A 23,625-nucleotide genomic window follows, 5' to 3' on the forward strand; every position below is an offset into this window, starting at 1 on the left:
CAAATTTTTTTGTAGATATTTGTTCATTATGTTTCATAGAGGAGGGGATGGTAAACCAAAGGGGTTTGGTTTTTCTGGTTTTTCAATTTCTAAGAAAGAAGAGCAAGCTCCTAGTCAGTCTGGTTTAGGAGGAATGCCAAGTGGTGGATCCAGCATTATGCCGGGTAGATCATTTGGGTACCACACAAACATTGGCAAGAAGAGAGCACGGAATGAAGATGAGTGAGTGAATTTTTAATATCTGGAATCATGGAAATTTTTTTTCATACTGTATTGTACTGTTTTAAATCTTTTGTGGTATCTAAGCAGAGGACAATTCATGTTCTGAATGCAGAATTCTACCATAATTGTAAAATGTTTGGTCAGTCAACAACTCAATTAACATCTGACCAATTAATTTTTTGTCTACTGGTATGTGTGTGTGTGTTTATATTTTTTCCCCCATGATTTTTGTTTTAATTTGTATTTTGCTCTGTAGTGTAGAAAATTAATTTAACAAGTAACATATATACATACATGTTTTCATTATTATGATATATCATATAGCTGTTAATTAACAGGTCAACTGTAATGAACAACAGTTGGTGATCAGTGGTGATAATATAAACCTAAAAATTGTCCAAATTTAAAGTTTTTGATATTTTTGTAATTTCAGGAAAATTGGTTATCTTATGTCACCATTCACATTATCTACATTAATGCAGGATGTTGGTTGATTTGGCACTCAACTATTAATTGTTTTAATTAGTGGAGAAAAACTTTTACATAGTTGTATGTTTGATAGGGTTTTAGGACCAGAATGGAGTTTTGTTACATCTCTATTACCATGATTACATTGAATTTCTCAATTAATACAATTTATTTTCATATAACTTTATAATTACATGTAGATAATATCACATAAACTGATATATACAGGTACTTTGAACAAGATGATGATGAAGATAATATGGCATATCAGCCTGCCCCTGGGAGTCCCGGGGAGGAGAAAAATGAAGACAGTGATGAAGAAGACCCCCTAGATGCTTTTATGGCAGATATTGAGGTAAGTTTGCAACACAACCATTGGATGCCCTCATATCTGAATACTTTGCCAATTCATGACTTAATGTAGGTCATACCATCAAGTTTGATCATGGATCAAGTTTGTCAAAGGTGAAATTTGTTCATGATTTTAAGTTTGATCAAAGGTGAAGTTTGATCATGGGCAAAGTGTGCAGAAATGTAGCCTTGATATGAAATGTGGGACATATTGAGACTAACTTTTGTGAAGTTCAACATAATGAATTATAAGCTAACAAATATTTCAGATATGAAAATGCAAAGTTAGCCAGATAACCTTCAGTATATGGTGTATACTTTTTTACAGACAGAAGTCAGGTCACAACAACCAAAAGAAACATCAAAGGAGAAAGTTAAAGAGAAGAAAAAAGACAAGTAATTATGCCCACATGTATTTTAGTTTAATGATAAAACTGATTGAAGTAACATTGCTTATTATTGAGATTGACTGATTTTACAGAGGAGTCCGGGATGACATTGATCAAGAGGATGACCAGGAGTCTTTTTTCCGTTATATGGAGGAGAATCCATTGGCTGGCGTTGTTTTTGATGATGATGACACAATTATAGAATATGATGCAGAGGGGAATCCCATCATCCCAGAGAAAAATAAAGTAAAGCAATTAAAGTAGATATACAGTGACACTTTCGGACAATAGGGTTAGATAAGATTTAGAACAATGTTGCTGATTACACAGGTCAAACTTAGAATAAATTTTAATTTTTTTTTCTTCCTCTGCCATAAGAAAAAAATGTAGAAATAATGTGGCTGCATTCAATATTGTACATGTAGCAGTTGCTAGACTAGATGTCTATGGATTTATTGAACTCACTGTATGATTTAATGCTTGTTATCCTGTTATCCCTACGTAGTGACTAGGCACTTCATTCAAGATCCTAGCTCTACTAAGAGCTATGTAGTCCCTACAATATTGAACACACAGGTGCTAAAAAGCCTGCAGCTACAAGTGGTGCTTGGGTTTTACTGTATACTCTTTCTTTTTAATGGACAAATAACTATAGTTTCCACTTTACCATATTTATGGGTTTTTTTTTTATTTTGTACTGATTTATGAAAAGTAATATGTTCTAATCTATCTTATAAAAAGTGCTTTATCTTTGTTACAGATTATTGATCCATTACCACCAGTTGATCACAGTGAGATAGATTATGGACCATTCGAGAAAAACTTTTATGTTGAGCATGAAGAGATTATCAAACTACAACCAAATGAAGTAGATGAACTGCGGAAAAAATTGAGCATAAGGGTAAATGTTGTTCATCAGTGCATACAGAAAGCATCTGTAATGTGCATGTAATTTATTAATAGTTTCAAAATTAACATACATTCAAGTATTTAAATTTCATGTAGCATCAATTGTACATGTACTTGTACAGTCATGTATAATTCTATTTTGCTGCATATCATGATGCATAAAATTTCAGTTTATGAAGTTTGATAGTAGACAAAATATGGAAGGAGTCTATACTTACAGCGTATGTAGAATGTAGAACTTAAATTAGAATTACAAAATGTATTGGTCATGTATAAAAATTAAGGGTGGGATACATGTATATGGTTTCATTAAAAATTTTATAAAACCTATGGTATTGTTACTTTTTATGAACAGGTATCTGGTTTTAATCCTCCCAAACCTGTGTCAAGTTTTGCTCACTTTGGTTTTGATGAAAATTTGATGAGTGCAATTAGAAAATCAGAATTCTCTAAGCCTACCCCCATTCAGGCACAGGTAAGTTTCTTTCTTTCTGTTTTTTTTAATTAGTTTTTCAAAGTCGATTCATTTGCTTCTGTGGGGCACCACATGTTGATGGAATGAAAAGGGTTGGATGTATTATGAATGGAACATGTTTATATACATTTCTAGAGTTTTGTTAGGTTATGACATGCACTTGGTCATGTGATCAAATCTTACGATACCTGAAGATTTGATCACTACCAACTGCATGTCATATCCCAAAGAAACTCAAAAGATAAAACATTATTTCTTATATTTATATTTCTGTTTTGATTTATGTCCTTATTGATTTTTCATGCTTATGTATCTCAAGAAAGTCTGATCATGTGACCAATTGCATGTCAACAAAAAAACTGAATGTCAATGCTGTAAGTTTTGTCATATAAGGAAACACATTGGCAAATGTTTTAAAATTGATATACGTGTACACCTTGTCCTTTTTGCCTTGCAGATAAGTGAAATGCTAAGGAAATTTTGCTCATCATTAATTAATGTTATATTTTAGGGTATTCCAATAGCTTTGAATGGGCGTGACATTATAGGAATAGCCAAGACTGGCAGTGGTAAAACAGCAGCCTTTCTGTGGCCATTACTGGTCCACATCATGGATCAAGTAAGTCATACAGTCATGTAACTAGACATTCTGAGAACTGCTGAAAAGAGACTCATTTTTTCAGTATGGAAGAAGAAATATATGGCATTACAAATGGTTTGTTTTGTAGCGGGAGCTAGAAGAAGGGGAGGGACCTATTGGATTAATTCTGGCACCAACCAGAGAACTGTCTCAACAGGTAAAGAAAGCATTTGTCCCTTTGTTAAACTTTCAAGACTTGCCATCATGAGATAACCATTGTTAGTTTTGTGTGCTTCAGTATGACACACCTTATAATGCCAGAAGTGGGGTGGACACTTGAATCATTGTAAACCAAATATTATTTGTGATAATTTATTTGCAATTCATCAGTTTGAAATCCATCCGCAGCTTTTAATTTTTGTGAAAGAGGAAACATTCTACATAAATACACAATAAATGGTTTGCAGCAAGAAATATTTGTTAGTGATATAAGGTCTTAAACCTCATGTATAATATTTGTAAAGAAATAAAGTCATTGTGTATAGTAATGTTGATTTTTATGATACTATATGATGAATATTAAAACAGATTGCACTATTTCCTGAATGAGCAAATAAATCTAAGTCATTTAATTTGAAATACAATTACAGTGATCTAAGTACTGTATTCATAATGCACATGTACATATCTCTTATACTAAAAATTTAATATAATTTCTGAGAATTTTACACAGAGAGATAATTTTTTATAGGCATTTTTTTCTTACTCATAATCTTTTTTCATCCCTAGATTTATCATGAAGCTAAGAAGTTTGGTAAAGTATACAACATCAATGTTGTGTGTGCCTATGGAGGTGGTAGTATGTGGGAACAGACGAAAGCTTGTCAAGACGGTGCCGAGATCATTGTGGCAACACCAGTTAGTTAATTTTAAGCACATAAAATTTAGACATGCTTGGGAATTTGCAGATTTTATTCTTTGCATTTAAATTAAAGGAAAATTGCAATTTATTTATTTTTTTTTTTTTTTTGCAATATGAAAGGGTAAACCTATTTTTAAGTATGCCCTTTTCTTCAGTTGCCCAACAGGGAGAACTAATACTATGAGGATAGTTCTGTTTTTCAGTGTGTTATGACAGAAAACTTTGTCATTAAATATTGACAATCTTGTTTTAATATGTGAAGATTTTTCAAGCAATGTCAGTCTTTCATAAACTAATTTTAGATATCTTACATGAATACTTAATGAAACCAAAATATATTTTTGAATTTTGATGGTGAAATTGTAGGGCCGACTGATTGATTTAGTAAAGAAGAAGGCCACTAACTTAGAGAGGGTGACATATCTCGTATTTGATGAGGCAGACAGAATGTTTGACATGGGATTTGGTGAGTTAGAAAAAAGCTTTCAATATTTACACTAAAATGAGCAGAAAGAATTTTGTGAGTTTCTGTCTTTTATAGGACCGCTTTGTTTTGTGTGATACGTGTTACATTTATGTTTTTCTACAGCAAATATTCTTCAACCAGTATTTCATTTGATATAAATAATTTTGTAAAAGTTGTTAAGTTGATAAGGAAAAGAATAGCCAAATTGTAGGTGTATACAAGTACATAAAGTGTTGATGTTGATAAACTGACATGTTAACTTATTAGAATAGAACAAATCTGTAATAAAAATCCAACAAATACTTTTCAATTCAATCCTGGCTGTTTGATTATACAGTAAAACTTATCTAATATGGCTGTTGTGTGTTCCAAAATTTTGCCTAATGCGATGTATACTTAAAGTCCTTTTCTGTAAATTCAATTGTCTAAAATGTTGTCAAATCTGGATTGTTGTTTAATCTGGCTAATTTCTATGGATCAAGTAATGTCTGTATAAGACAAGTTTTACTGTATCAGATTGCTTTTATTGTGTAATAAAACCTACTTGTTATTTCTTATTTTTCTTAAAAGAGCCCCAGGTGCGGTCTATAGCTAATCATGTCCGTCCAGATAGGCAAAGTAAGTCAACTTTTTTACCCAGAAAAACTTAATGTGAAACACGTAAAGTACCTGTACATATTGTAGATCATCAAAATTTTGTGACACCTCATTTTTGTCAGATATTTATAGGGTATATAGGGTATTATATACAATGTAATTTGATTATATTATAAAAAATTTTATGAATTTTAGTAACTGTTAAATAAAATATTTTATTACATTTTCAACAGTGAAATACTGTGATTTATTTATTGAATAAAAGTGATATTCTCTCACAGTGTGAAAGGATACCAAAATGATATTCTCTCACAGTGTGAAAGGATATCAAAGTAAGTAAAAAATAATATCTTGTCTGTCATAACATAGAGATAGTAACTAAGCATCTTGATAGAGCTACATATGTAAAACTGCAAATTTCTTCCCAAATATGTTGCTAAAATCCATGCTATGTAATGTTTTCAATCACACAACTGCTAAGCTATGACGTCTCAACCGCTCAACTATGACGTCAAACCTATGACACTGTGTTAAGAAAAGACAGAGGCAAAGGAAAAATCAAAGAAAATGTAATAAACAGAAAATTCAATGTTTTGTAGATGAATATGGAATTTATTTCACTCGTGAGACAGGATTTTTTTATATTCATCCACAAAACATTGAATATCCTCTATTAATAAGACAACTATGCAATTACGAGAGAATCAAAGTTTCAAATCTAGAGCATGTAGTGAATGTAAAGTGATTTATGGTATTCATGTTTAAAAATTGAAATGTTAATTTGAATTACTCTTAAAATGACTGTTGAGAGTAGACTTGTTGCTTATTTAACTTTGATGTGAATGTAACTGATGTTGACTTCTTTGAAAATATGTTAAGGACACTACATAAAAATAATTAATTTGTAAACATTGGCTGTATGTTGAAGATTTCATGTGACTATGAGAGCTACCTTAAATTTTAGCAATGTTGTTTAGTGCAACATTCAGGAAGAAAGTTGAGAAACTTGCACGAGACATTCTACTGGATCCCATCCGTGTTGTACAGGGTGAAGCAGGGGAGGTAATTCAATGTTTTATTGTAAATACATGATTCTTATCCTACTGGATCCCATCTGTGTTGTACAGGGTGAAGCAGCAGGGTTCGACACTAACTTTTTTAGGCTTTTTTAGTGCTTCTTTACTGTTACTAGTCCGTATGCAATTTTATGAGTCCGTCAATTAAAGGAAACATCAATGTTTTGTAACATTAATTTAAAAATACACTTTTCAATATATGTTTTTATACTTTTTTTAAATAAACAAAGCATTTACGTGAAGTGGTTTATTCAACATCACAGATTCGTTGAAGTCTTGCGATCAACGAGTACGATCGTATTCCCGATCTTTTTCTCTTTACATTACATCCAAAATATCTGACATCTTTCTTATATGTGTCATATAAATTATGATCGCTAAAACAATTTACTTCATATCAATCAGTCGAAAAATTAAGCACTGACTCGACATTGTCTAACTACCCACCAAGAAGCTAGAAAGCTAAAAATAAATGCGGGGTTTTCCAGTAAACGTTGTGGAGAATCGGACATTGGTAAATTATTCATATTGTTTTCCAGGAATTTTTATTGGTCCGTTCGGACTAATTAGCCACAGATTTTATTAGTCTGAATGAAAATGTGTTAGTCTGAGACTAACGGACTAACGTTAGTGTCGAACCCTGAGCAGGGGAGGTAATTTAATGTTCTGTTGTCAAGACAGTGATGATATAGAATTAAGTTATAATTAAAGACAGGTTGGCATTCTTTTTTAGGGTTTCTGTTAGGGCTATTTTTTTTTAACCATTATAATTAATACATCATATAAACATGTATATTTTTGGTCAAAAAGGATGCATTCCATTGCTACATATATGCTGTATATCTGTCAATTGAAAGTCAAAATTATTTGATTAAAAATAACTGCCAAAAACATTTTTTGTACTTACAGGGAACTGTGCAAATCAAATATCTTTCTTTGATTGGCTACATATTATGGGTATAAAGAGGTCTTTTATATTGCCAGGCTAATGAAGACATTACACAGATAGTAGAAGTCCTGCCACTCGGTCCCGCTAAGTGGACTTGGCTGATCAAAAGACTTGTAGAATTTACAACAAGTAAGTTGTCATATGATTTTCTGTTACTAGAAATGGCTGATCATGTCTAAGGTTTGAGGATATTTTGAAATACATATAAATTTATATATAATTATATATATTTTTTTAAGAAAATAATGAATATATAATTTAGTTCAGAAGATGCAGCATTCACTTTTAAAGTTACATCATATAAACATCAGCAAATAATGCATGAATGAAATTTCTTTTCTTTGTAAAAAAGAAAATTAACTGTTTATTACCTTTTTTTGTCTTTCAGTGGGCAGTGTGTTAATTTTTGTTACCAGGAAGGCAAATGCTGAAGAATTAGCAACAAACCTTAGGGCACGGGACATGAAACGTAAGTCTCATTCAGAATATTGTCCCTAAATAGCAGGGGACATTGAAAGAGTAGAAGGGGATCTGGGGTTCCTCCCTTAACAGGGGGATAAGGGAAAATACCTGATTAACTGGGGGATTATGTCATTACCGAGTCTTAGGGACAACCCTGCCCATTGTGCATGAATATATTCTTGAAACATAATAGTGAGGTGTCCATTTCTAGAGTAAAGCTACAAATGGTAAGAATATCACTTGACAGGAGTACAAGTAAAAAAATAGATAGATTCTGATAATAAAGTGTGAATCTTTTATACCTGAATAGTAAGTAAATGTTCTAAGTGGCCAAATACTTGAAGGCAAAATTCTTTACATTTATTTTCATGTTTTACCATGTAAGAGTCATATTCATATATTTTTTTTTTTTTGACAAATATAAGTTTAGGATATTTATTTCCAGATTAAGAGATATAACAATGTCATCTTTTTTCAAAGAGATTTGAAATAAATATAAATATACAGTGTATATGCAACCCATTTTTTCCAGTCGGTCTTTTACATGGTGACATGAGCCAGATGGAGAGAAATGAGGTCATCACGACATTTAAAAAGAAAGAAGTACCAATATTAGTAGCCACAGATGTAGCAGGTAGCCTACTAGTAATACAATATCAAATCATGACTTTATTTCATTAATGTATATCTGATATGAAGGAAAATGGTTAAATCAAAATTTCTTAAAAAAAAATAAAAATAAATATGTGTAGATGTAAATACGTGTAGATATAATACTCATACCAATGAATGAAATTATAAATAGAATCTGAAGAGACCATAAGATGTTAAAATAAAATGAAATTTTGTTGACTGCCATACTGTAGGGTTTTTTTTTTTAAAGTTTTCCAAAACATTCCATATTTTGAAACTCATATATGCATTTAATATATTAAAGACGCAGTCTCTGTTTTTACTTGTATTTCATGTCACAGAAAGTGTGAAATTCAATAAGTTTAGGAGATTTGTATTTTTTTGTTAAAATTGATGTACATTTTTTGATGTCAAGTAAAGGTTAGGTTGAAGGTGCTGTTTACTTTTTTTAGCCCGTGGTCTTGATATTCCTTCCATTAAGACTGTCATTAATTATGATGTGGCCAGAGACATAGACACACATACACACAGGATTGGACGAACAGGCAGAGCAGGTACGATATAAAGCTAATATCTCTGTGCTTTATTTTCTTTCGCGTCAATTCAATTTTTTGGCACATACTCTAGGGATACAGTAAAACCAAGATGTACATGTAGCAAGGTCCTTGGATCTTCAGATCTACTTTGCTATATCCATAATAAGTTATAACACATTCATAAAAGTACATTTATATACAGTGAATTGGCAATAAAAATGTTTTGTTTTTTACAACCACCAAATATGCTCAGTGAAGTATGAATAAATACAAAAACTATCATATAAAACTTGAATTTTCTGTTGAATAAAATTAATAATACTTAGAAATACATGTATGAAAAAAAAAAAAAATATACCCCCGGGATCTTTTGATCTGGGGGCATAATAATGTCAGTTCAAAAGAACTAAGTACGTTACGTATTATTCGAAGGCCCACAATTTTTCGTATTTTGATATACAAGTTTGCAAAAATATAACTATTATGTACAGTACCAACCAGACCCAACCTGACACCTAAGCAGTCCCAGAAAGCAGTCCCCGGGACTGCTCTGGGACTGCTGTGGGACTGCTCTGGGACTGCTCTAGAAAGCAGACCCAGCAGTCCCAGCAGTCCCTGGGACTGCTTTCTGGGACTGCTTTGTTCACTCATGCATGAAAAAGGTTCTGAGTGACATGATAGCTCCGCCCCTTGTGTATTCTGAATTTGCAGGCTCCCTGTTGTTGTTTTGTTTACTTTCAGCAGAGAGGTGTTTAAGATAAAGAATTAAAAAAACCAAGGATTTCTTAGAAATTTTTTAATAAGTAGAGATAGATTTACATGTAATTACTAAATGTCTTCAGGGGCTGTAAATTTACACAATTGTAGTCTAGAATTAATTTTAAAAAATGAAAGTAGTTAAAAAGGGAAGAAAGTAGTTAAAAAGGGAAGTCAGGAGATAACTTTTATTCCTTAAATTAAACTTTAATACAGGTGTCTGAAAAAAATATCTAGGCCTATTTAATTAATTAATGCTAATTAAAACTTCAATACAGGTGTTTAAAAAAAAATTTAGGCCTATTTAATTAATTAATGCTGTCAAATTATGTACTCAATTTTTGCATTAGCACTATTTAGAAAACAAACAAACTTGTCATTACAGTAAGATATTCAGAGGGACATACTGTACTGGATTTTTTTTAATTGAAAAGGCTAAAACCATGCTAAAAAAGAGCAGGCTATTTTTTTTACCGCCCTCAAATAAAACCTAATAATTTTTTAAATGACAATGAAGTAAAATTATTCTACCATTCTTTAGTCATTTAAACAATGTGAACAATTATTGGGGGATTTATTTATGAATTTGTTTTTGATTTATAAACAAGTTGTTAAAAGAGTAAATTTATTTAAAAAAATAATAAACACTTGAAAATATTGGGAATTGTGACTTATTTCTTATTTGTTTTGTTTGTGTTTTCCTGGCCAAATAATAAAAAGCAATACAGATGTATAAAATGGTGTCAACACCTGAGGTTTTAATCGCCTTTGGGCATGATTAGCAGAAAGTCAATGCATGTTATTTTGAATATCAGTGTTACACATCACTGAACACGCTGGTCAACAATGACACTAATTTTAATCTATGCACTGCAAAAAATCTTTGTTTCAATAAATGTGTATAAATTTATTTCGGGATTAATTTATTTTGAACATAATCTGAGGGTTCTATTCGCGTGATTTACAGATGTACACTCGAACGTTTATATAATAAGAGTGTTATTGTTTTCTGTTACATAGAGAATCTAACGATCATAATAAAATTGGCAAGTCAGTGAAAATAATCATAACTGAAATATAATACTCGGCAAAAGTTAACAAAGAATTTTTCAAAAGCTCCAGTACTTAAGAAAAATGCATTCAGAGTATAGTACGGGATTCGGCCTTATTCTATAATTATAAGATTTATTTAAAGCTAGTTCTGATAGAAAATAAATAACTCAAGTTTAATTTTCTATAAAAAATAAATAAATATGGAAACCGATATCAATCACAGTAAATTAAGAAATTGATTTATTTTGGTGAAAAATTAATATACCACATAACTGATTTTAAATATTCAGGTTATTAGTAGGTGTGAACGTCTTCTTTGTTCAATATTATTTGTTTCTATACGCCTAGTGTTATTTTTTAACAGTTCATAAATAACTGTCGCATGAAAATTGTAAACATTTGTTGACACTGCTCAGAAAGAAATGCATCATCAATTTCAACTGCCTTTTATAGTTACATTGTTTATTGGTAATCTCATTTCTGAGTAAGCTCCGCCCATTAAATTAATTAACCCCGCCCACTGGGACTGCTGGGACTGCTTTCTGGGACCGCTGGGACTGCTTTCTGGGACCGCGGGGACTGCTGGGACTGCTCTGGGACCGCTCTGGGACTGCTCTGGGACCGCTCTGGGACTGCTCTGGGACTGCTTTAACAGTCCCAGAGCAGTCCCAGAAAGCAGTCCCCGGGACTGCTCTGGGACTGCTTTGTGTCAGGTTGGGTCTGGTTGGTACTGTACATGTAGAAGAAGATTGGTAATTTTCATATATGCATAACAAAATTTCGCAAGTACGTTGATTAGTGGTATTCACAGGATTTAAACATCCGTTATTTCCGGAAATTGCTATTTTTTCCACTATTTTTACAACAAATTCCCAAAATTGAAGTAGTGCACACCCCTCGAGCAAAATAAAACATATATATTTGAAAATAATTTGATAAAAGACAAGCAAAAATAATGGTAAGAATTTGCTCGAGGAATGTGCAGTATGTTAATTTTGACATTTCATGACTATTTCCGGTGGCGGATACCAAGTTAGTCGAGAGGCGAGTTCTTATCTAGGAGCAATAATAATGGTGTATTTCGTGTAATAATGTTAAAGAAATAAATTTATCATTGATTGGCCATATTTATATTGCTCATACAAATATATTTGTCATGAAAATAGCATAAAAACTAAAAAAACATTTTATAGAAATGACAAATTACGATATTTTTTTTTAAACAACTAAGCCTTACACTTGCTAAATGTTGCCAGCAAGAAGGGAAGAGATCAATTTAATATACTAAAGCAATAAAATAAAAATGTTCAGCTGACAAATGAAATCACTAAAAGTATTATTGTAGAAAAGAAAATGCTTAAATCCTAGCCTTTATTTCATCTTGCTACTGAAACGGCCTAGTTGACGTCTGCATGTATGTAAATAAATTACGCAATAAACTCAACGATGACGTCACAAAAAGTCCCCTTGCAACACATTTTTTTTTTTGGAAAGGGGGGGGGGGATAAATTCCCAATCTTTTGGATGCTGTTGGTCAGGACTGATCAGATTAATTAATATTCTGAAGTCTTGTATTTTCAGTCATTTATACAAGTGCACGGTTGATGTTTCAATATATTTTTAGATTTTATAATACACGCACAATATAAGCGTGTTGCATCTGCATCTGTATATTGTAGACATTGCCGTTAATATTATGCAAAGCAATATAAAAAACAAAGGCTCATATTTCACCTAGTAAAAGAGCCACAGCGCATTTGATAGGCATTTTTGCCTACTCTACACTGTACTGGTGATTCCTTAAATTCATTGTTTAACCAAAATTTTGTCATACAATCTTAGTTTATACATGCGTAAAACCATACCACACATTAATGATATTTCAATATTAATAGTTTCCTCATATGATAAATATGATAATTATCCAGTTTGTATGGAGTATATAGTAAATATTGAGGTATCCACCTAAAGATGACAAACTGTTGTCAAAGACCACCCTTAACCAGAAAAAAAAAAAAAAACTTTTGAAGGATTTTATTCGGATATGACTGCACTTCTAATTTTGGTTAAAAGGTGGTCTTCATATTGAAAATGATGAAAATATATATTCAATTTTTCTTCTCATATAATCGTAAGATTTAGCAATCTGTCTTAAATTTATTCATTCAATGTCATTTACTTCGTTGGCGCAATGGTATGATTGCTGGAATGTAAATATGGTGATAGCGAGTTCAAGTCCCACATTTTTCCATTTATGCTTTCTTAAATTTGTTTTTCTTTGTGTATCTTTTCTACGTTTTTCTTTATAACGTTTTATGATATACATAATTTCAGAAAGTTATAATATACACAACATACACTTTGAAAGTAACTCGGGAAAAAACAGTCCTAAACTATTTTATTAAAGTTTGCAAATTCATAGCTACTTGTTTTATTTTTATTGATTTTATAAATCTTTTGTCTCAGAATTTGAGTACTGAACAAATTAAATGATTGTCATTTGACATATGTGCAACTACGAAAATATAACACTCGTCCTCAAATCATATTACATAGTTTGATCTTGAATTGAAAAGGTATCTCTATAAATAGAATCAAGTGATTTCCTTTTACATTCTTGAGTCAGCCGTGTCGTCTGAGAGGCAGCTATGGCTCTTTATTTTTTACCCGTATATTCTACTTCAGATCATTCCACATATACCAGAGTTGTAATTTCTTATCTGTCGAGGATCCAGTGAAGTTAAAAGAAGACTGGAATGAGAAAGCGACAGAAAGGTCCAAAAAGGAATTTCGGACAAAAAAAAAATAAATAAAAAGCTGTATCGGATGATGGGCTCACTTTTCACAATGTTACCTGTATAGAAAATTCTTTCACCCCATTACGGCAGTGTTAGTGTATCACACAATATAAGTACTGTGGAACAAAATTATTTGTCATTGTGGACAAGTCTGAAAACAAGTTATTTATCAGGCACGAAGAATCAGAGACGCAGGGCCCCTTCCCACTTTTTTCCGAATTTTGAAATGTTCATTAAAAGACTACCCCCCCCCCCCCCCTCTATTTGCTGTAGCATAGGTAAAGTTTAGGAATTTAGTGTATTGGGGGAAAATTGGTTGTGAAAAAAAAATGAAAAAAAGTTTGAACCTAACGTGACAAGGGGCCTCGGTTTTTAGGTCTCATCCGAAAGACCCACAACTTTCACTTCAAAGTGCCGAACGCTTGACTAAGGAACAGTTGCTACCTATTTTTTATCGACTTAGGTCGGTCGCAGCCGTGATTTGAACACACGACCTTTCGATCACGGCACGAGAGCTCTACCTGAAATGGATTGAGAGTGCCTATATTCATTCTCTCCATAGGTTTGGTATCAAAGGCTCACAATACTTACTTAAAGATAGGCTCTCATATTGAGCAAAACTTCAAGCAACAAAGTCGAAACTTCAAGCAACAGTAGTTATTTATAATTATATTTACGTATTTAAAAAAAAGATTGTAAAAGTGTTCTTCAAAAAAGTTAATGTTTATACATGTTTATTTTTATTTTATTTATTTATTTTTTAAATTATTCATTTTTTTTTTTTTGGAGAAGCTATACTAAGTTGGTGAAAAAAGCCTCAATAAGTTGCTAAAGAAAATTCGATAGAAGGTTGCCCATGCCAACTATCCAAGAGAAGTGCTACAGCTTGTTTAGGGGGGGGGGGGGTTACTTGATTCGTGCATTTGAACAGAACCATCTGGAGACATATAAAATTATTAATCGAATGACAGTACTTTTTCAGTTTTTTTTTTTTGAAACTTTTTCAGATGACAAGACAGAAACGTTTTAAACACACTTTGCTTAGATAAATTCGTGAATGGCGTCGCGAGAATGGGCTGAGGAATTTGCCCTTTCAATGTTATCTATTAATTAAAATTTCAAATACTTTTCGAAAATATCTTTAATGCTTTCTCATAAACTTTTATAGGGAATCTGACATTTATAAAATAGTGTTAAAAGTTTTAATGCAATCTTAAAAACAAACCAATTAATTTGCATAAAAAATAGTCTAGCTTTTAAAAATCAAACTCTTGCTTGAAATAGAATAATCGGATACTTATAATAAACGTACTATTAAATATATGTTACGCATTTCTCTCTCACTCTGCCCCCCCCCTCTCTCTCTCTCGTTTTAAAATCATAAAAATTAATCTTTTATTTGTACGTATATTGTCGGACCCAAAAACCAAACTGTTTGTCTCACTCTGGGGCCTTTATTTAACCGTTCGATGGGTCAACAAAACGCATTTTGCCCGAGAACCTAGTCAATAAATGTTTTGTTATACCTTTTTATCTTGTGCAGGCTTCCATGATGTAAATTGACTTAAATCACACTGCGGTTAAAATTGGTCAATTTCGTCACTGTCGAACACCAACGATTGCAAATGAAATTTAACTGATCCCGCCCACAATTTTAACATAAGCGGTCCAATTTCTCATCGACAGGTCAAATATCTTACTCCGCGGCCAAACATCGATTTTTTTTTTATGACCGCTCAGTACAACATTAGGAATGCGTATAGATTTATATAGAAACCAATTTTAAAGGTATATATAACAAAATTTTGTGTTGTACTCTGGAAATCTTCAGAATAAACTCTGAAATATTGTAGGAAGCAAATGTCAAAAGCGATTTGTGCATATGTGTACAAATGATAGAGGCTGTATTCGAATGATTAAAATTCTGTATCAGACAAGGGCGGTCTGTGAGAAAATGGATTATCTGTAAAAATCTGAACAGAAGCTTTGAGTTGCTAAAGTCATGGAAAGAGAGAGGCGCTTCACAGTTGCTGATCTTACGCGGTAAAATAAAAAAGAAATAAAACATGGACAAACAAAATTAAATTATACAGGTACGATTGTTAGCAATATAAAATAAAATTGATGGAGAAACGTTTTTAATAAGTGGCTATTGGACCAAACTGAGTGAAATGTAAAGGGAGATTTTTTTTTTTTTTTTTTTTTTTTGAAAACACCATGACGCAATGTTTTTTGACGTTATAATGTAGCTCCAGGGATATCAAACATGCTGATTTTAAAAATTAAGAAAATTGATTTCTGTTAAATCGAATGGAATGAAACTTCAAATAAATATTTTATATGAGAAAATGTGTTCTTTTTTAATATTTCTTGAAAGTAATATAACAAACTTTCCAACAACCCTCGTATTTGCGTAGCGTCGCTAGGTTGACGTCATAACGTCATAGTGTTATTTTCCAAAGAAACTATCTATATTCAGATAGCGTTGTAGGAAAAATGAGTTGAGATAATTACAAAAATTAAGCTGAATTAAAAAGATGACATCTTAGGCATGTTTCAAAAATATCTTCATCAGATTTGGGGACAGGGCCGATTTTGGTCTGTAACGTACTTTCTTCTTTGAAAGCTTTAAAAATTTGTATGTTATAAAACATGTAAATTTTATTATTTTAATCTCTAGGGGACACAAAATCAACTCGCTTCTGAAGATTCCTACATATATGCAAGGAATTATTGTGAATTATTGAGAAACGCCACTTGAAAAATAAACTTCTATTCTTCTATTTTTACATGATTATTGCTGAAATATATATATAAAAACTCTTGAACAACAGTCCATTTGCGAATTTACCTACATTCTTGGGATTTGAAGTCTTCAAGTCATTTTGGGATATTAAGTAATTGCATAAAATAAGGAATTTTTAGTTTATCCATTTTAGTTTATCCATAAATTCATTATATTAGAGTTAGTTATTTTGCATTGAATTTAGCAAAGAATTACTAAAAATGTTGCCAGGGATCAGAAGTTTTCGCTATATATGTAATTCTACTATTTATCCATACTTGTACAAATTAAGTTAACTGTATTTACAAATTTTACTATAAATTGATTTTTTGAATGAGGATCCCTTCGGAAATTGAAATCACAGTATCTTAAAAAAAGGGAGGGGGGTTCAATTTTCCTTTACTTACTAGCTAATATGATGCCTTGAAAGAAGATAATATTTTGTAATAAATCTTTTGATCAGGAGAGAAGGGTTTCGCTTACACCTTGGTGACAGACAAAGACAGGGACTTTGCCGGACATCTTGTTCGTAACCTGGAAACAGCTGGACAACACGTCCCACATAATCTGCTAGAGATAGCTGAAAAGGTAAAATCTTCACTTCTATTTGTTTAGTGTTAAATTAGTACAAGTTATGATGACTAGTGAATCATTTATTTCTGTAAATCAGAGAAATATTACAGATAGTGAAAAGAAAAAGAATTTCATTAAAATTTAATCTACCAATCGATGCAATTTTTTTTTAAAGAAGTCATTCTTGAAGATGACATATTTTGTTAAAAAAGATACTAGTATAAGTATTTTGTCTTTGTCAGAGTAATTTCATTCTATCAGTAAGTGGGTCAATTGAACAATACTCTGTATCATAAATCAAAGGAAGTGTGCATGAAAATTTTATTCTGTTGTGAATTTATTATGAAATTTTTTGCAAACCTTGTATGAAATGATAAAATGCAATTTAAGATGATCGTTAAACACTCAATACATATCATGTAGTATGTTTACATGTACATAGATGTATATATATTTTTACATGTACACATATCTTGTAAATACATGTGTACTAATAAATGTTGATATAGATTTATTCTTATGCCACATGATGATAAATAAGTTTTTTTTTAAATTTATTTTTAAATTTAGTTTTTCAAATATTTGAACAATTCTGCATCACATTTTTTGCACTACATTGACACACGAAACAAGTTATTTAAGGAGTTAAGTAGAAAAATATTTTTCCAATGTAAATATCTGCAGTTAAAGTTAATACCATGTGTATGTACTCAAGCTGAGATGTTAAACTCTTGCCATTTCATCTATAAGAATCTATGCTTTTTTAATGCAGTGTACTTAATAAGTTTACCGTAACTTTTTGTGATCTATTTTAGAATCCATGGTTCAAGAAAATCAGAGGCAAACAGGGCGGTAAAGGAAAGAAATTAAATCTTGGGGGTAAAGGCCTCGGGTTCAAGGAAAGGCCAGGATTGGGGGCAGAAAGTGTAAGTATCAAGGTCAAGGGCCTATTAAAAACAATTACAGTCAAAATTTGTTATCTCGAATATGTCAGGACCTGCATGAAAAAGATATTTGAAACAATCATGTATTATCATATATTAATCTACTTAACCCTGCTACAAAATGACCATTTTCTGTTTTTTTTTTTTTTCGTAGAGTACCAGAGTACAAGATTCCACCAGTCTTGGGAGTTTCCGAGGAATTGGGTCTTCAGCGGGACCTCAGAGTGACCGATTGGCAGCAATGAAAGCTGCATTTTCTGTAAGTACTGTATAAGTGGAATTTTTAGCGAGAAGCAATTTTAGCGATTTTATATTGCCAACAAGAGAAGCTATTACAATAAAGCTAGCGATATTCAATTTTAGCATCCTCAACACAATCCCTAATAATGCCTAAATTAAATCTGCTTACAAGGTATTACTCCTGTTGCTGCCCTCTGAAGGAGACAGTTCATAGGCATAAAAGCACACACTCATTATACCCCCCGCAAACGAAGTTTAGGGGGGGTATATTGGAATCACCATGTCCATCTGTCTGTCCGTCTGTCTGTAGACAAGATTTTGTCCTGAGCGTTTCTTGGAAACTATTGCACAGATCTGTCTGAAAATTTGTACACTTATTATTCACCATATGAAGGTGTGCCAGGGTTAGAAACCCCCTAAAATTACAACTCGCAAATAATTGCGAGTACCAAGAAAGTGAACTCGCAATTTTACAAGACTATTCGCAATTTTCGTAAAAAGTTGAATTTATATAAATTAAATACATGTAACTTAAGGAAAAAGTAACTATTGTACAATACACAAAATGCAACTACAGTGTGGCTTTTATTTAAATTGCTGATTTAAATCAAAAGCATTGTGTTCTGTCATTTTATATAATTTTGCTACAGTTTCAATGCAAAAAAAATTGACTCGCAAGTTTTTGCGAGTTACCTAATTTTTAACTCGCAATTTGGGAATTTTAACTCGCGTTTTGTGAGTTGTATATAGTGAATTTCGAACCCTGTGTGCACCTGGTATTTTCATCATGATTGAATAATTTTTCTGCATTTTACAGGTGTTTCTTTCATTTTTATTATGTGGTTTTGTCCTGACCTTTACTCAAAGACTATTTCATAGAATTGTATGAAAATTTGTACACTCATTATTTACCATGTGAAGATGTGCACCTGGTATTTTCAACATTATTTGATATTTTTTCTGCATTTTACAGGTTTTTTTTTCATTTTTATTGACTTAGTCATTTTGGGTTTATTTCTAAGGTTTGAGACACAGAATCTAGAACATCTGTACAAAAATGTGAACTACTGCTTAAAACTATTCATTAAAACAAAAAAAAAATCACCAAGTATTAAAAACAATTTTTACATTACACAGCAGATAGTGTAAATCCATTTGTCCCTTGGGACTAATGAGTGGACATCATCCTGTTAGAGAAAAATTAATGAGTTCAGTGTGGGAAGTTGTTAGGGCATCTCTGATCAAGCATGTGTTATCTATATCTCCTGGGAATTTAAAGATCTCTGTTCTTTAATTCTCTTAATTGTAATTTATTGTCTGTCATAGTACATAGTTACTGGATGACCAGCCTTTCATTTTTAAAATGAATTTGATATAAATTTATCAAGATTAATTTGATTTTGTAATTAATTGATTTTTTTTTCAACAATCAATGCAGAATGTCATGTCTCAAAAAGATGACAGATAGTTGCAATTTATTTTTTCAATGTATTTAAAAAAACAATGTATCTACAATGTATTGGTATTGACGTTTTATTAGGCTGTTCCTTGGTTTCATTCATTAAAAAAATATAATGAGCAATTATTTTTTCACTCTAAATGTTAATAAGAAAACACCTCTTAGATCCATAAAATATTGGTGATTTGGCACCTCTGAAAAACCCAGCGGGGGGTATTTGTCCCTTTTGGACAGTTCTAGTTTTCATTGTACATACATGTAATTATATATTTCTGAAAAAAAAATACAAAACTGGACAGAATAAGAATAGTCCATCTAAATTTTATTAGGTAAAACAGTTTCATAGCTATTGAGCAAAAAATTAAAAAAAAAAAATTGTTGTTATTTGGATACTCATCGTTAATTCAGAATTTATAAATGGAAAAGAAATAATTGCACAATTTTGATTGTTACGACATAGTTGTGTAGTAATTTCCCTCATTGCAGGCTCAATTTAAATCCAATTTTGTGGCAGCGGAGTCCACAAGTATGCCGAAAGTGGAACCAGGAATATACAACCCCATCAACAGTAGCAGTAATCGCAAGAAAAAGAGTCGGTGGAATTAGGTCATTTCAAAAACCAAGAAGAGGGTCATCTGGAATGTGGATGAAAGTAGTTCATTCCCTGTTCATATGATGTAAACTGAATAGACTCGGTTTTCACCTCCAGTGAAACAATATGTATTTCATCTGATCCTGGAACAACAGTATCTGTTCAAAAATGTGAATGGCAGTAAAATCTAATTATTTTTTAAATGAATGGTTAACATATATTGAATGTGGACTGGTAATTTTTACTGTGGTTTGGTTACACCATGCCTTGTTATTGGACTTGAAGAAAATGTCTGAACTGAAAATTTTTGATTTTCTGATATAGAATTATCTTTTTACGAACACTGTTTAACACATAAGTGGCGGGAGAGAGATTTCTTCACAGTTATGTATACACCGTTTGAGTTGGTTTGAATTAATGTTGAACCTGTTAGTTTTGCTTGAAATGTGAATTTTTAAATTTTACAAAGTGGAGATATCATCTCCTAGCATTAACACATTGATCAAAAGTTGAAGCCATTAATTGTAATCAAATTGAGCTTTCATGAAGTACAGTATATTTGTATTTATTCAGAATTAAATTTTTAACATTTTGTTATGTCAAGGAAAAAAAATCCAAATTGTGCTTGGGTCCTTATTTTTCAAGGAAATCCAATCTGCATTTTTTTTTTCCAAATCTTGAAATGTGCCGAGGAGTGGAGAACACTATAAACTTTCTTATAATTTCAAGTAAATGTGTGTTAGCAAATTCTCTAGTTACTTTTGTTTATTTAGTATTCATCCAGTGTCCATAGTACAAATTTTTTGAATGCTTTTCTCTTTGATGTTTGTACACCTTAAGATCTGACAAAACTTAAAATATCCTCAGAAATTTAATTAACAGGAAAGTAATGGTGTTCTTAGTGATCACATGGTTAATAAATTGAAAATTGACATTTTTTATTTTCACAAAATTTTTAATTTTTAGATGGAATCACTTATTTACTGTCAGATGAAGTCTTACTTCATAAGTATTGAAATCATACAAAAATCTACAACAGTTATGAAGTTTATAAAATCATGAATTTGACTGCATCTTTTAGTACTGATTCAGCACTTTGCTGGTACACTAAAGACAATTTTTTTTAAACAAAATTTTGAACTTATAAGTCCTTACTACAGGAGAAACAGTAAGTACTAATTCCTTTTCAAATCTTTCACTAATTTGAAAATGAATTGGAACTCTTTTGTATTAAGTCTCAGTATCCTTTTTCACAAAAATTCTTACAACTAATATTAAAATTTGACAAGTCTGAAATTGCTTTCTAATAAAGACAATTATTATTTCTGAAGAATAATTCACAGAATATTGTAATGTAATAGAAATATAAGATTTTTTGTAATCTTCAACAATTAAGGAACGTATAGAAGAATTGGAAAATTTTAATCTTTAATAGTCGTAAGATTTTTTGTGAAAGGGGCTACTGGATTTGATATACCCGGTACATGTAATAAACCCAACTTTTTGCAAATTTGATTTAAAAATAAAGTTTAAAAATTACTACATGATATATTTTGGTTTTATTTCAGCAGTAATTTTTTGTATCTTTTTTGGATATGAGAGTCACTGAATAAATATATTCGAGAACTAGTTTCTTTTGCAAAAAAAATTTTTGATTTATTGAAATTCAAATTTTGGCAACCATATTTTAATGAACTAGGTGTGAGTGAGAGATTATTTTATTAGATGATATGCAGCTTATTAATGAAGGAAGTTTATTTGAGAGAAATGCATTTCAATCTTTCAAATAAATGCAGTATTATAAAACATAAAGCTTTTTGTCTATGATTGACTAATTTGTACATGTCAGTTATGAAACTGCATGTGTCCTTGCAAGAGTGAAGAAACATTTCACAGAGTATTTTTACTTGTGACTTCATAATGATATCGACGGTGAACTTTGGCATGTGACTTTCAATCAAGATCTTGGGGATTGCCTAAAAAGAATAACAGCAATGTTGAATGAAATTCCATGTAATTCTCAGTTGTGACCTTTAAATTACTGCATTTACAGTAAGTTAAACCCATCTCTGAGCCTTGAGATTCATAGGGCAAGCACTTATTCCCGGTTTCTCTGGTATTAGCAGATGACTAAATGGGAGTCATTGATTCCCCCTTGATGGGACACCACTTCCATCATAGGTTAAATTTCCAGCATATAAGCTGGTACCAATTTCAGCTTGATGGATTTAGACAATGTAGATAACATGCCAACGGTGGAGTCTGAGCTAATGCCTTTGTGTTACAGAATCTTTATGACATTTTTTTTGGTTTTTTTTTGCTATATCTTTAACAGTCTGGGCGATTTCCAAATATGGAAGTCAAGAACGATAACTGAAAGTTGCTATAAATATACATCAACGTAAATATTTTCTGCAAAATCAGACAACAGCATTTTTACACACCCAAAACATATTTCAGAGGAACAAATGCAAATTAGCTCATTCCAACATCTCAACGATCTGTTCAACATCAATTTTTTTTATTACCCAATATAGTAGATATCTTTTTATTTACAAATAAATCTCGCGCCATTTTTATTTGTAAATAAAAAGATATCTGCTATACTTTAAACATAACATAGTAGATAGAATTATATTTTATTTATAAATTGAGTTGGGGAATGCCTTATGATGATATTAGCGTCGTAAGATGTTATTGATTTTTTAGATAGAATATGATTTATAAAGTAAAAATAAACATATTATGCATAAAATTTATTTGAATTGACCAAATAAACCTTGAGTTCTCTAGGGTTCTCTGTTTAGACAGTCGACATAATCTGCTAAAATTCATACAATATCATTTTATACACATAATTTAAATGAGAAAGCAACTTGAAGATACGATAAATGTATTTTTTTTTTATTTGCTAAACAATATACCTCCACTTTACACAGAAAATCTGAACAATAATGATTACAAAGTATTGTAAACAATATTTATAATCGGGCTCGTTCTTTCAATAACTTTACTTTCACTTTAAGAGTTTTCCGTGGTGAGTAAGTTACCAAGTGTTTGGTACATGCTGTAACCTCGGTCACGGTGCGTATAATTCATGCAATTTGCAGAGTAGTAGGAGGGAAGTTGTTAAACAGTTTACCATGGTAATCTCCTCTTTTTTTAAGTTGAAAAAAATGCTGCCAAATTCCAGCTACAATATAAATGAGCTGGAGTTACCTCTCCTTATATGATATGAAAAAAAATCCCCCTCTTTTTTCATAACTGCCGATCTATAGCTCATTGATTTGAACAAAAAAAATCTATAACAAGTTGCATGTAAGAGTTAAAAAGTAAAGTTGACATTCGAAGAAAGTATAATCTTTTGGTATTGTATAAGTTGAGACCACT

At 31.4% G+C, this 23,625-nt stretch overlaps 1 protein-coding gene across 1 annotated transcript; it reads left to right on the plus strand.

The window, feature by feature from the left end:
* Window positions 1-21: 21 nt before the first annotated feature.
* On the plus strand, window positions 22-22,047 carry LOC133194015 (ATP-dependent RNA helicase DDX42-like). The gene is made up of 20 exons (XM_061329934.1): window positions 22-222; window positions 919-1,045; window positions 1,370-1,437; window positions 1,523-1,676; window positions 2,191-2,331; window positions 2,695-2,814; window positions 3,326-3,433; window positions 3,543-3,611; window positions 4,184-4,312; window positions 4,683-4,782; window positions 5,353-5,400; window positions 6,344-6,441; window positions 7,440-7,533; window positions 7,793-7,873; window positions 8,399-8,500; window positions 8,952-9,053; window positions 16,891-17,015; window positions 17,816-17,926; window positions 18,099-18,203; window positions 20,130-22,047. Exons 1-20 carry the CDS (start codon window positions 29-31, stop codon window positions 20,247-20,249), a joined length of 2,196 nt encoding a protein of 731 aa, XP_061185918.1. The 5' UTR covers window positions 22-28; the 3' UTR covers window positions 20,250-22,047.
* The last annotated feature ends 1,578 nt before the right edge of the window (window positions 22,048-23,625 follow it).

Source organism: Saccostrea echinata, unplaced genomic scaffold (assembly GCF_033153115.1).
Source record: "Saccostrea echinata isolate AGI-Se365-2 ecotype Australia unplaced genomic scaffold, CSIRO_AGI_Sech_v1 ptg000028l, whole genome shotgun sequence".
NCBI classification, from domain to species: domain Eukaryota; kingdom Metazoa; phylum Mollusca; class Bivalvia; order Ostreida; family Ostreidae; genus Saccostrea; species Saccostrea echinata.

Bases quoted from the DNA above. Each gene is read 5' to 3' on its own strand.
- LOC133194015 (XM_061329934.1), top strand. From the start codon at position 29: ATGTTTCATAGAGGAGGGGATGGTAAACCAAAGGGGTTTGGTTTTTCT. The intron at 223-918 runs GTGAGTGAATTT...TGATATATACAG, and splicing joins AGAGCACGGAATGAAGATGA to GTACTTTGAACAAGATGATG. The intron at 2,332-2,694 runs GTAAATGTTGTT...TTTTATGAACAG, and splicing joins GGAAAAAATTGAGCATAAGG to GTATCTGGTTTTAATCCTCC.